The 11,159-nt window shown below is 39.6% G+C and overlaps 1 protein-coding gene across 1 annotated transcript; it reads left to right on the top strand.

The window, feature by feature from the left end:
• Window positions 1-240: 240 nt before the first annotated feature.
• CLEC3A (C-type lectin domain family 3 member A) lies at window positions 241-5,212 on the top strand. Its single transcript, XM_066557686.1, has 3 exons — window positions 241-355; window positions 2,009-2,089; window positions 4,818-5,212. The coding sequence occupies exons 1-3, from the start codon at window positions 241-243 to the stop codon at window positions 5,207-5,209; spliced, it is 588 nt and encodes a 195-aa protein (XP_066413783.1). The 3' UTR covers window positions 5,210-5,212.
• Window positions 5,213-11,159: the final 5,947 nt, after the last annotated feature.

The following is an 11,159-nucleotide window of genomic DNA, read 5'->3' on the forward strand; positions in this document are numbered from 1 at the left end:
CAGCTGAGCTCAGAATGGAAACAGCACTTTCAGATGGGCTGGGAGAACAAGGGGGTGTCTTGTGCTACAGCCAGCTCAAGCATCAAACACATTTCAGAAGCGTGGAGTGCAGCCCAGGCTGCCAGCACACCTTATAAAGCTGAGCTCAGGCAGGCCCTGCTGAGATGGCTCTGGGTGGCCTCTCTCAGAGCTGCTAAAGGGAATCTCTTCAAGCTCCTTCCTAGGCTCTTTCAAAGAGACATGGCACAAACTGGACTTATGATTTTTCTACTCATAAGCTTACTACTGCTGGATCAGACCATCAGCCAGGCTTCCAAATTCAAAGCCAGGAAGCACAGCAAACGTAGAGTGAAAGGTACTGGGTCTGAACTGGGAGGAGGGATAGAACCTTATAGACTGTGCAAATTTACTGTGTACTTTAAACAGCACTGCATGAACCAGAAACTAACATTGCACAAATGTTTATTTATAAAGGACACTTGAGTCTATATCATATCTGTCTTTTAAATATTGTTTATGTGAGCTAGCAAAGCCACAAATGAGGTGCCAGAATGAATTATGAAAATAGAGCTGTATAACAGCTGCAAATATATTGCTCTGTTCTGGCTGTTCACCTCTGTCAACATTATTCAGAACTCACAGGTACAGCTGAGAGAGGACTCTGGCTGATCATTCTTGGTTATGCAGCTATATTGACTAAGATCAGAAAAATGGAAATTCATGTATATGGGGGAAACAAGCAGAAGTATTCAGGCTCCAAGGATATTATTCAGATTTTTGCACCATTTCCTAATTTTAACAGAATGTCTGTCTACTCTTTGTGGAATATTACTCTACTTGTATGAAAAACACTGTGAAATGGCAAGTCAAACTAATTAGCAGGTCAACATCAATGAATTAGCAGAAGATAAAGCATCAGTTCCTACAGCAAAGCTTAAGAGTAAATAAAAACCCACAGAATGTTGTTTAGAAATGTCTGTGTATTTAATTTAAAGGTGTATTTCTAATAAAAGCAGGTATGATGGAGGCTCACTGATGGCAAGTATTTGAACTCCTATTTAATTTTAAAAAAATGTGGCTTTGATAAAGCCATTGTACAAGAAGATTGAGCTGCTCTGGAGTCACACAGTTGTAGACACTTCCTTCTCCTTTGGGATCTCCAGGGTTTTAAGCTTAGGTGTCCTAAGGACAGGCTGCTTATACATTTTCTGTGCTAGCACGGGGTAGCACTGATTGGACAGCACAAAATTCTGCCTTGGGGAAGCAGGGAGCCCTGAAAGATATTATGATGATTAAAAGGAAAAAAAATGGAAAAGAGGACATGAAAATGGAGTTATGGGCAAATTAGCTTCTTGTGCCAACATTTTCTTGTGCCAACATATTCTTGGTGCTTTTTTAAGTGCTACAAAATGCTGATTCAGAGTGATTTTGTGTGACCCAAGTCCCCAGGCCCCTCTGTACTGAGGGACAGAGGAAGGCTAACCCTGGGAAGTAGAGATTGCAGCTCAGCAAGCACATCTGCAACATTCAGACTGCCAGGTTGGGCTCTATTTGTCATTCCTCCCTGTGCTGAAACAAGAGTTGTGTGAAAGTTTCATGCTCACAGAAATAACATTGCTTTGAAGAAACACAACTTGTGTCCTGCTATTTTTGGTATGCCATGTCCATACATCAGAGTGTACAGTTTCAAAAGAAAAAGGGACATTTTCTGTAAATTAGATACCAGCTCACTAAATAATGATTAGCTGCAACAATGATTTTCAAACAGTTTTTAGGGCAACATCCATTATAAAATATGAGAAGGAAAGGTAAAGGTGAGTTCCTCATGTTTTTTATAGAAATCCTAGAGGAATGTTTTCATTAAGCACAAATTTTTTAAAAGAAACAAAAAGCATTTCAGCAATGCAGCAATATCAGCATGATCTTTTGAAACAGCTTTTAACATGTAATTTTATTTTTTTTTAATCTGTGCATATTTGTTAATTTCTATATATTCTTTTTGTGTAAGAAAAAGATGACCTGAAGACCCAGATTGACAAATTGTGGCGAGAAGTAAATGCTCTGAAGGAAATACAAGCACTCCAGTCAGGTAAAGCAGCTCATGCTGGTCAGTGGCTTCCAAAATTTCTCACTGCCTTTCTTCTTCACTCCCAACTCTCTCTTTAAGGGGATTTTATGACTGAGGAGTGCAGCTCCATAAAACCATGGTGTGCCATAGCTTTACCAGACAAGTGTTGAAGGAAGCATTCAAGTAAAATCAGGTCTCAGCTACTGGGGAATGAGTGGTGATTCTTCACTGAGGGCAAGAACTACTTCTGTCTTTGCTATGCACAACTTCAAGCTCTGAGTTTTGTGTCATCAAAGGCAGCACAGTGAGGGTTCCTGGGTCTGAGAGTTCAGGTGGTTGGTGAGTTAAGTGCCCAGCTTTGATATGAACATATATTCAAATGTGAATGTTGCCATAAAACTTCAAAGTTATATCCACTGTGAGTTCAGAAATATTCAGGACCAATGTGCAGAGTCCTTTAAGTATTTAAATAACCAGATGGAAATTTCCAAACAAAATAAGAAGGGTAAATACACATGTACCTACTAGACAGTTGTGCTTTTTCACAGCTGTTGACATAAAACCTGGCATTTAAACATGTACAAGAGGACATTACAGAGGAAATTACATCATTCTCATGAAACAGAATGTATTTTCCTTAGGGATGGTAATATCTGGGTTGTTCAGTTTTATGTCTTGGGTTACATAGAGTTTTTGGGCTTTACAAAATATTTTTATTTCAAATGTCTTATAAGAAGGCTTTAGAAGTTTCTTAAAAGAGGGAGCCTGTTCTAGACAAGTAACTCTTGTTTAAAAGTAATTCTTGTGTTGCTTCCAGAAGGAGCTTGAGAGGAAGCATGCAGTGGCTTAGAAATGAAACCAGAACTGGGAGACTTTCTCTCCTCAAAACTTATTTTGAGCTTTATTCTAAATTTATAACCCACACTGTGCAACTGGAATCCAAATCTGGCAAAAAGACACCTCTCACCCCCCTAGATCTGACTGTCTTTGTTAATGTCCTTCTAACAACTTTAAAAAGGAGCTCCATTTTTAGCTTATGAACATTTCCAAGACACAATATAAAAATCTGGTTTCTTCTTTTGCTTGAACTTCCTGGGCCTCCTTTCTACACAGAGTGAAATGTGAAATGCTGCCACACAATATTTTGCAGCACATACTCCATCCCTAAAGATATCCAGTCCTTATCATTGCTGCAGCATTGCTGAAGTCTCTCTGATCTTTCCTTTCTGATCTTTCTCTCTTATATCTTAAATATAAATTTGTTAAAGAGTTCCACATTAAATAAATAGGTTCATTATTTAGGCCATTAGAAGGGTTAAAATTTGAAGGTTAAACCCTAATAGAAAATATGACTCTGAAAATGCAGCTAAGGAATGCAGTGAATACTACAACTGGAAATACTAAAAACTTGAGACATAGGATGTAGTCCAAAGTAACTTCCATATCCTGTTGATCAGAGACATAATTATTTTTTTACAAGAACAGATGACAGGAATTAAAAACAGATTCTAGAAAACATCAGGACAGAAGATGTACATAAGTACAAGATTATCTTAAACAATAAATTAAATAATACGCAAGTAAAAACATTCAGGATTCTAAAACTAATTGTTACAGGAGTCTATTCCAGGCCTTTGGTACCTTCCTCAGCTCAGAAGAAACACTCCACCAAAGAGGGTTCACTTTGCCATCATTATTTTTCTTGGGAGAATCAGTTTTTCACAAATCTGCATTAGGAGAGCAGGAAGGCAAAGTTTAAGGATTCCCTCCTGTGTTCCTGCCCCCACAGACCTCGGGCTGGAACAACCCCAGCAGCAGCTCTGCAAGGCAACTCCAGTGACAGAGCAGCTGCCAGATTAACCCTCTGGGCCATTCAGATTTTACATCAAGACTTCCCCAGCAGAAGTAAAAGCGAACAGATTTATAAATTCAAATCTTCAGAAGATTGGGTCCAGATTGTTCTGTAAGCTCAGTAATAAGACTGCACTTTTTTAATGCATTTATAGATTTAAGTCACTTTACTGCATTTGGATTTAGAATTTGAAGGGGGAGACTTTGCTGGAAAGAAAATAAATAAATTTCCAAGGGAAAATAAATAAATTCCAAGATTCCAAATATGCAATCTTCTACAGGTAGAATTACACTTTTAGTAATCACTCAAAGATTTGTATTACGAATTTCAAATCAGTATTTTCCTGGAGAGCAGGAAAAATTTAATACAGCACATTTCTGTCCTGCCTTTGCTTGCTGGAAATTGAGCTTAGATAAGATGTAAAAATTTACTTTACTTAAATATCACCAATATTAAAAGACATTTAGATTGGTCTCCACTATAAAGCCAAATACAGATTTCCTGACAACCAACTGACATCTGGCAACAAAACAAGCCTCATCCATTCCATCAGTTTCAGGACTGCTGAAATAAGGTAGAAAATATGTGAAAGCAGCACTCTTTGGTAAAAGGGGCACTGAGAACAGGCCTGGGTTATATTTCAGCAGTCTGTTTCCAAAGGCACACTGATGTGCTGGCTGCACAGAGGAGCATGAACATGAACTGGAGCACCAGCAGGTAAGCCTGACCTTACTCCAAATTTAGGGCCAAGTCTGTGGAATCAACAGCCTTTCACTTGCTGAAGGATTTGTCTGCTCAAGTTCCAAGGTGCTTTTGGAAAATTATCGTTTGGAGAACCATCACTGAAAGCTGAGGCGCAGACTGGTACTGACTGTGCAAACTCCTGTCTGTTCACAGTGTGCCTTCGTGGGACCAAAGCCCACAAGAAGTGCTACCTCATGCCAGAAGGCACCAAGCACTTCCACGAGGCCAATGAGGACTGCATAGCCAAGGGGGGGACGTTGGCTATCCCCAGGAGTAATGAGGAAACCAACATCCTTCGTGATTACGGCAGGAAAAGCGCGCCCGGCGCGGCCGAGTTCTGGCTGGGTGTCACCGACATGGCCCACGAGGGGAGGTTTGTGGATGTCAATGGAATGGCTCTGCTCTACTCCAACTGGGACCGTGCCCAGCCCAACGGGGGCAAGAGGGAAAATTGTGTCTTCCTGTCTCAGGCAGCCCAGGGCAAGTGGGTGGATGAGGTGTGCCGCACTGCCAAGAGATACGTTTGTGAATTCCTGATCCCATAATCACAAACCAGGCCATGTTTTGGGTTATCAACACACACTTTTGCTTAGTAACCCCTCCCACTTCGAGAGTGGCGAGTTAAAACTATCTCTCCTGCCTTCAACTCACTCTTTCCTGAAACATAAGTTTTCTCTGTTAATTTATTTTCTATTCATATGCTAAAAACGTTTAGTGAGTACTCTCATTATGTACAGGGATATATATTATGTTTTAGCCTACATTGTATCATATTTTGTCATATTCCTTCAGCCTGATGTCTGGGCTCCTTCACCTCCTATTTCTGTACTTTAAGTAGAAAATACTGCTGCATGGTAACCCTTTCCAGTATGAGCAGAAGGGATCCTCTCTGTTCTAAAGTTTAAGAGGGACTTTGGGATTATGTGAGCTCCTGTGAAAAACAAAGATCATCCTTTACAAAGTATAATTGGAATAATCTGTGGCCAAGAGTTTTACCTATGGGTTAAGAATGCTGAATGAAACAGAAAAATCCGGGGTTAATTGTTTCAGTACATGCAGTTCACAGTGATACACTGCTGGAAAAGGGGGAGTAGCTGTTTTAAAACATCAGTTAGTCCAGACATGTTTGCCCCTAAATGTCTCAATTATGGTTAAATATTAGATGTCATTTGGAACATTCCCATAGAGGAAACCAGCCTGGGACTAGGTCATGCTCTGCTGTGTGAAGCCTTGCTAAGCCTTGTCTCCTGCAGGCTCAGACAGGCTCTGCCATTCACAGGGAGCTCCAGAAAGCTCCAGGAGGGAGACAGGAGCTCCTTTCTGGCACAGCATTCCCTCCTCTCCCATTGGAAGGGCAGCACATCCCAGGGGAACAGCAGAGTGTGGCCAGACCACATGCAAAGGTTCCAATTTAACACCTGTCATTTGAAAATGAAGTAAAAGGTGCTGGCTGCTTTTGGCTATTCAGAACTTCACAACAGAGATTTGCCTTCATGTCATAAATAGCAGTTTCTCTCATTTTGTTTAAATATTTAAATATATTGCTGCTTGGAGGATAATTCCTATTTCTTACCTATTAAACCTGCAAGATTTTCTTAAACTATGCAATAAATCTGCAATTACCATTATTTAATTGTTGTAGTATTTTTGACAGCTTATGCACCCATGTGAAGGCCATTCTTTCCTAGGACTTTTCTTGAGGGTTCAAAAAGAGTACTTTTTTCTACTATTGTACTCACAGGCCACAGGATAAAATTTGGATCTCTGCTGTATAATACAGCCCAAAAGCTCTAGAAGATCTTGTCACAAACATCTTTTTATGAAAATCATTTCCTTAAGATTTTTTCCTCCTGAGAAGCTGAGAGGCTTCAGGAAGAAAATGTAAACAATGGTTATCTGCTGCTGTGGAATGCAACAGGTGCATCTGGGATTGGTCTCATGTGGTTGTTTGTAATTAATGGCCAATCACAGTCAGCTGGCTCGGACAGAGAGTCTGAGGTAGCTGCCTTTGTTATCATTCTTTGCTTTTCTATTTTTAGCTTAGCTAGCCTTCTGAGATGAAACCATTCTTTCTATTCTTTAGTGTAGTTTTAATGTAATATATATCATAAAATAATAAATCAAGCCCTCTGTAACATGGAGTCAGATCTACGTCTCTTCCCTCATCCTAAGACCCCTGTGACCACTGTCACAAGATCTAACTACTCAAGGCCTCTGCAATGTGTTGTGTTTAAATTCATTTTCCATCACTTAATGTATTTGTAAAATAATCTGATGCTAAATTCTCTCATTTACTCCTGAATTGCAATAGAGCAGCAAAAAGGGCCCAAATATATGCAATTTTCTTTTAAAATCTACCAGCATTTGCTATGGTTGGGGTAAAAATTTTTGTACGCTATTAAAGGTCTGTATGGCTTCTTAACCTCTGATTTATCTGAAGTAAGTCAGTATCTCAGCATATCCCTACAGCTATACAGTCAAAGTGAAAATTTACCACAAATTCTATACCTTGTGCAACTGGCACAGGACTACATGGGCTGTTTTGCTGGTGTACCCATTCTAAAGAACATGAGCCACTACATGGAGTTTCTCTACAATGTATAAAATTATCACATCAAAATCTCATTTTTAAGAAAATACTTTCTGGTTGATCCTGTAAGAAAACATTTCTCGTGTTGAGATTGGCAATAAAAGCAATCCTGTGACAGTGGATGGTGCTTGTGGAGAATCCACTGAGTTCCTGGGATCAGCCCTGATTACATTGCAGAATCCTGGAATGCACATGGAGCTCTTGAGATCAGAGACAGATAATGAAGAAAACATCTTCAGCTTCCCTTTCTATCCTCTGCTGTAGAAACAATGTGATAAACAGAAGACAATGGGCTCATAGAAATTTTATAAGCGTATAAACCTTCTCAGAATTTTACCTGCACAGCATTATATTTTTAGATATAAAAAAGTATTACATATATTTGCCAATATATGGTAATTAAGTAGCATCCACTGGATTTTGCTAACATACCAGGGATGTTGGGAGACTTGATGTAGTCCTTGCCCACCAGAGATAAGCTTTGCTGTCTTTTTTCAAAATTTTAACCCAGATTTTTCAGTCTTCATTAAATGCCCTATGAAACTTGAAATTCTGCTAATGTTAAAATAAAATCAGACGGTTTCAGAATGTCAGGACTGTACCTGCTCCCATGGGTGTATGTTCAGTAATGTTAATTACTACAGCCTCATACTAGCCTACTTCTAGGAAGAGTTAATGAAGAAGTTGCTAATAGCACCCTACCTGAGCAGTGCATACCATAAATCACTACACCTCAACCTGAACTCTGATGGTTTGCCAGACACCACCAAGCAGGCTGCAAAATGGTCTCTCCCCTTTCAAAAAATCAATCCTATGCACACTACCAAACAGTCAAGGCAAAATAAAGAGATCTGTTATTATGAATAATAAAAATATAATAAACTCATATGAAACACATTATGGCAATGAGGTACAAAATACTCCATTTCCACAAGACTAGGCAATCAGCATTTTGCTCAGGATTGTAGGTGGCCCTTGGTTTTCAGAAAGGTTGAGAAGTACTCTAGCCCAACAGAAAAGCTTTTTCTAGCTATAAGCAATTTATTGGTTGGCTGGTCCATGTAATAACTGTTTACTAAGGAATACATTAAGCACTCTGTAACCTTTAACAAATTATTTATAAGTGCTAATTAATGAAAACCATCCTTTTGTTAGCATGCTGTCAGCATGATTAATCTGTTCTTAGTGTCATGAAAGACAGATGCCCCCAATAGTCTCATTTGGCTTTCTTGGCGAGTGGGAATAAGTAGGAGGGAATAAACAAGGTTACATAGGAAACACTGATTAGAAGGAAATGATTACCATATGAATTGGGTAATTCTGCTGAAATATTGAGGGAAGGTGATCAGAACAGAATGTTCTGGAGACTCCGCCAGGTTTCTTTCCCAGGCACTGAGTTTGTAATGCTGCATTGAAAGAAGAGAAAAAGGCCTTTGGTGAATGGGCAGGAAAATGTCAAGCTTTACTCAAGGTACAGATGTTCTTCATTATGCAGGGTACAAAACCTTGGAGAAAGAAGCTCATTAGCAGAGCTGGGTGAAGAATGGGTTGTCTGGTTTTGTGTTCAAACCAAAAAAAAAAGGAAAGAAAATTGACCACAAGTCTTCCTTATCTGCCATGTCAACTGGATAGTATTAAAAGGTGATTTTAATACCTTTTTTTTGTCATGATATAACAAACTTTGCTTCAGTGAAGAACCCCTGCTTCTCTTACCTGTGCTTCTTGCCTACCCCCTGCTTGGCAGAGTATTTACAGTCACAGGCACCTCTGCTTCCCTCTTGTGTCAGGAAACAGGGCAGGGTCCTCATTCTTCTGTCAGATCAACACACAGCTGACTTTTATTGAGGAAAAATTAAATAGTGCCTTACCAAGCTCCTCTCCCAAAGGGATGACACTTGACGTTGGGAGCTAATGAATCATGTGAAAAACATTCAGGAATATGATCTTTAGCTGAGAGGGCTGAGTTCTGCTTTTTAACACTCTTACATGCTACATTTGAGTATTCCAACTAGTCCCTGAATATTGTATCAGAGGATCCCATTAGATGATTGTGTGTAGCTTAGGGCTACAAAAGTGTGTGCTTGGAGATATTTATTAACATACTTTGGGAGTTTCTTGTTACCATCAAAAACAGAATAATTGTCAAGAGTTTTATGAGTTTGATCAAAGAGTTAAAAGGCTGGATTCTCTCCAACTATGGAATAGGGGTCCACATAGAAATGCTTGTGCCAAGAAAAGCAATTTAGAAGTGAGTAATGAGAGCACATTGTTAACCATTACTCTTAAAAGATATATTTTTCATTTTTAAAGGCTGCACAAGCACAGATTATTTTTGGAAGTAACTCCCTTCGGTCCCTCTTCAAACCCAGAGAAAATATATATATTCTCATTCAGTAAGAAAAGGTCAACACCTTAAATCAAACATCATGTGAAGTCAAAGCAAGATTTTCAAGGGAACTCATGAGCAGGTTTTAAGGAGTATATTCTGACCCAAGACCTAAGGTCCAACAGTGTTCAACACTCAATAACTGAGCTTTTTGAAAGCCCAGCTACTTGGTGCCAACATGATATTCTAGGCTTGGAAATTTTTTTCTCTGATAGAGGCATACCAATGCACTGTGTTTTCCAGGTCATTATGTACCACCTGAAATGAAATCCAATGCAGCCATTAATTTGCACTTCCACAAATGCTTTTTTCTTCTTTTCAGATCATCTTTAGATGAAGTTAGTGGATTAGGCAACTGTGACTGGTTTGTTACTGAATTACAGGATCAGTAGATATCAGGAATGCAAGTGACTGTAATGGTAGCCTCTTACTGAATTCAAACTGATTTTCAGGCAGAAGAAGAATTAGCTGGAGGTCCATGAAATAGTCCACTGAATTTTAAGTAACATGCATAGGGGAAGAATTCCCACAGTCTTACCAAGAAAACAAAGTTATGACTGCAAAGCAGATGTGATGTGCTTTACTGGCATCACAGAGACTCAGAGAAAGATGGAAAGAAAAGCAGGATCAACAGATAAACACTGCACGGTCTACACTGCACAGTGTGACCATCTTCTAAATGGTTACATGAAAACTTGTAGTGGTCTTAAGTCTGGTTGTGTTAATTGGTAACCCTAAGTGCATTAAGGTCTTTGAGAGGAGGGGAGAAATTCTGATAATATACAACAAATATTATGACATTTCTCTATTGTGATTTCTTTATAATTGTTGGGTTTGTAAATGAAGTTGTATGGTTTTTTTCCCAGAATATTTTAATATGTACAGTAAACTACCATCTTCAAAGAGAAATGTGTCATAAGGGAAAGCATTCTGCACTGTAGGCTGGGCACCTGCTGAAGGGATTTTGAAAATCAAAATGAATAAAAGTGGCTTGTTAAAGAATTGAAATACAAAGGGCAGAAACAGGGGGCTGTCAGACTGCTTCTAGTCCTCAGGATCCACATTCTCAAAACAATTTTGCCATGTATGAGGTAACTCCTGCAGGAGAGTTTCCAAAGTGTCTAAAGTGTTAAAAAAAATAAAATAATTACAAACAAGCCACAAGAGCATCCAAGAGCCCAGGCTGTGCCAATTCAGTGCTTGCTGACAGTGAAAGGTGAACTGAGGTGAACCCAGGAAATGTCTGAGACCCTGCCTGGTGCTGCAGGAACTCCACTGCAGAAAATTTCCTGAGATTCAGCTGCGCTTGGAGAAGCAAAGCAGCAGCAGGATAGAAAGTCAGGGCAGTGGCTCTGAGAGATGCACAGAGATTCCAAAGGGTCTAAGGGCATTGAACTCTGGTCAGAAGTGCCCCATGATCTGCCGAGGCAGAGCAGACAGTGAGGTGGGCACTAGCCCAGGGTACTCCAGGAGTGAAAGACACCATTTCACCTCAGAGCAGGTGAGTTCAGAGCCCCCA

Source organism: Molothrus aeneus, chromosome 11 (genome assembly GCF_037042795.1).
Source record: "Molothrus aeneus isolate 106 chromosome 11, BPBGC_Maene_1.0, whole genome shotgun sequence".
NCBI lineage: Eukaryota > Metazoa > Chordata > Aves > Passeriformes > Icteridae > Molothrus > Molothrus aeneus.

Bases quoted from the DNA above. Each gene is read 5' to 3' on its own strand.
- CLEC3A (XM_066557686.1), top strand. From the start codon at position 241: ATGGCACAAACTGGACTTATGATTTTTCTACTCATAAGCTTACTACTG. The intron at 356-2,008 runs GTACTGGGTCTG...TTTTTGTGTAAG, and splicing joins CAGCAAACGTAGAGTGAAAG to AAAAAGATGACCTGAAGACC. The intron at 2,090-4,817 runs GTAAAGCAGCTC...GTCTGTTCACAG, and splicing joins AATACAAGCACTCCAGTCAG to TGTGCCTTCGTGGGACCAAA.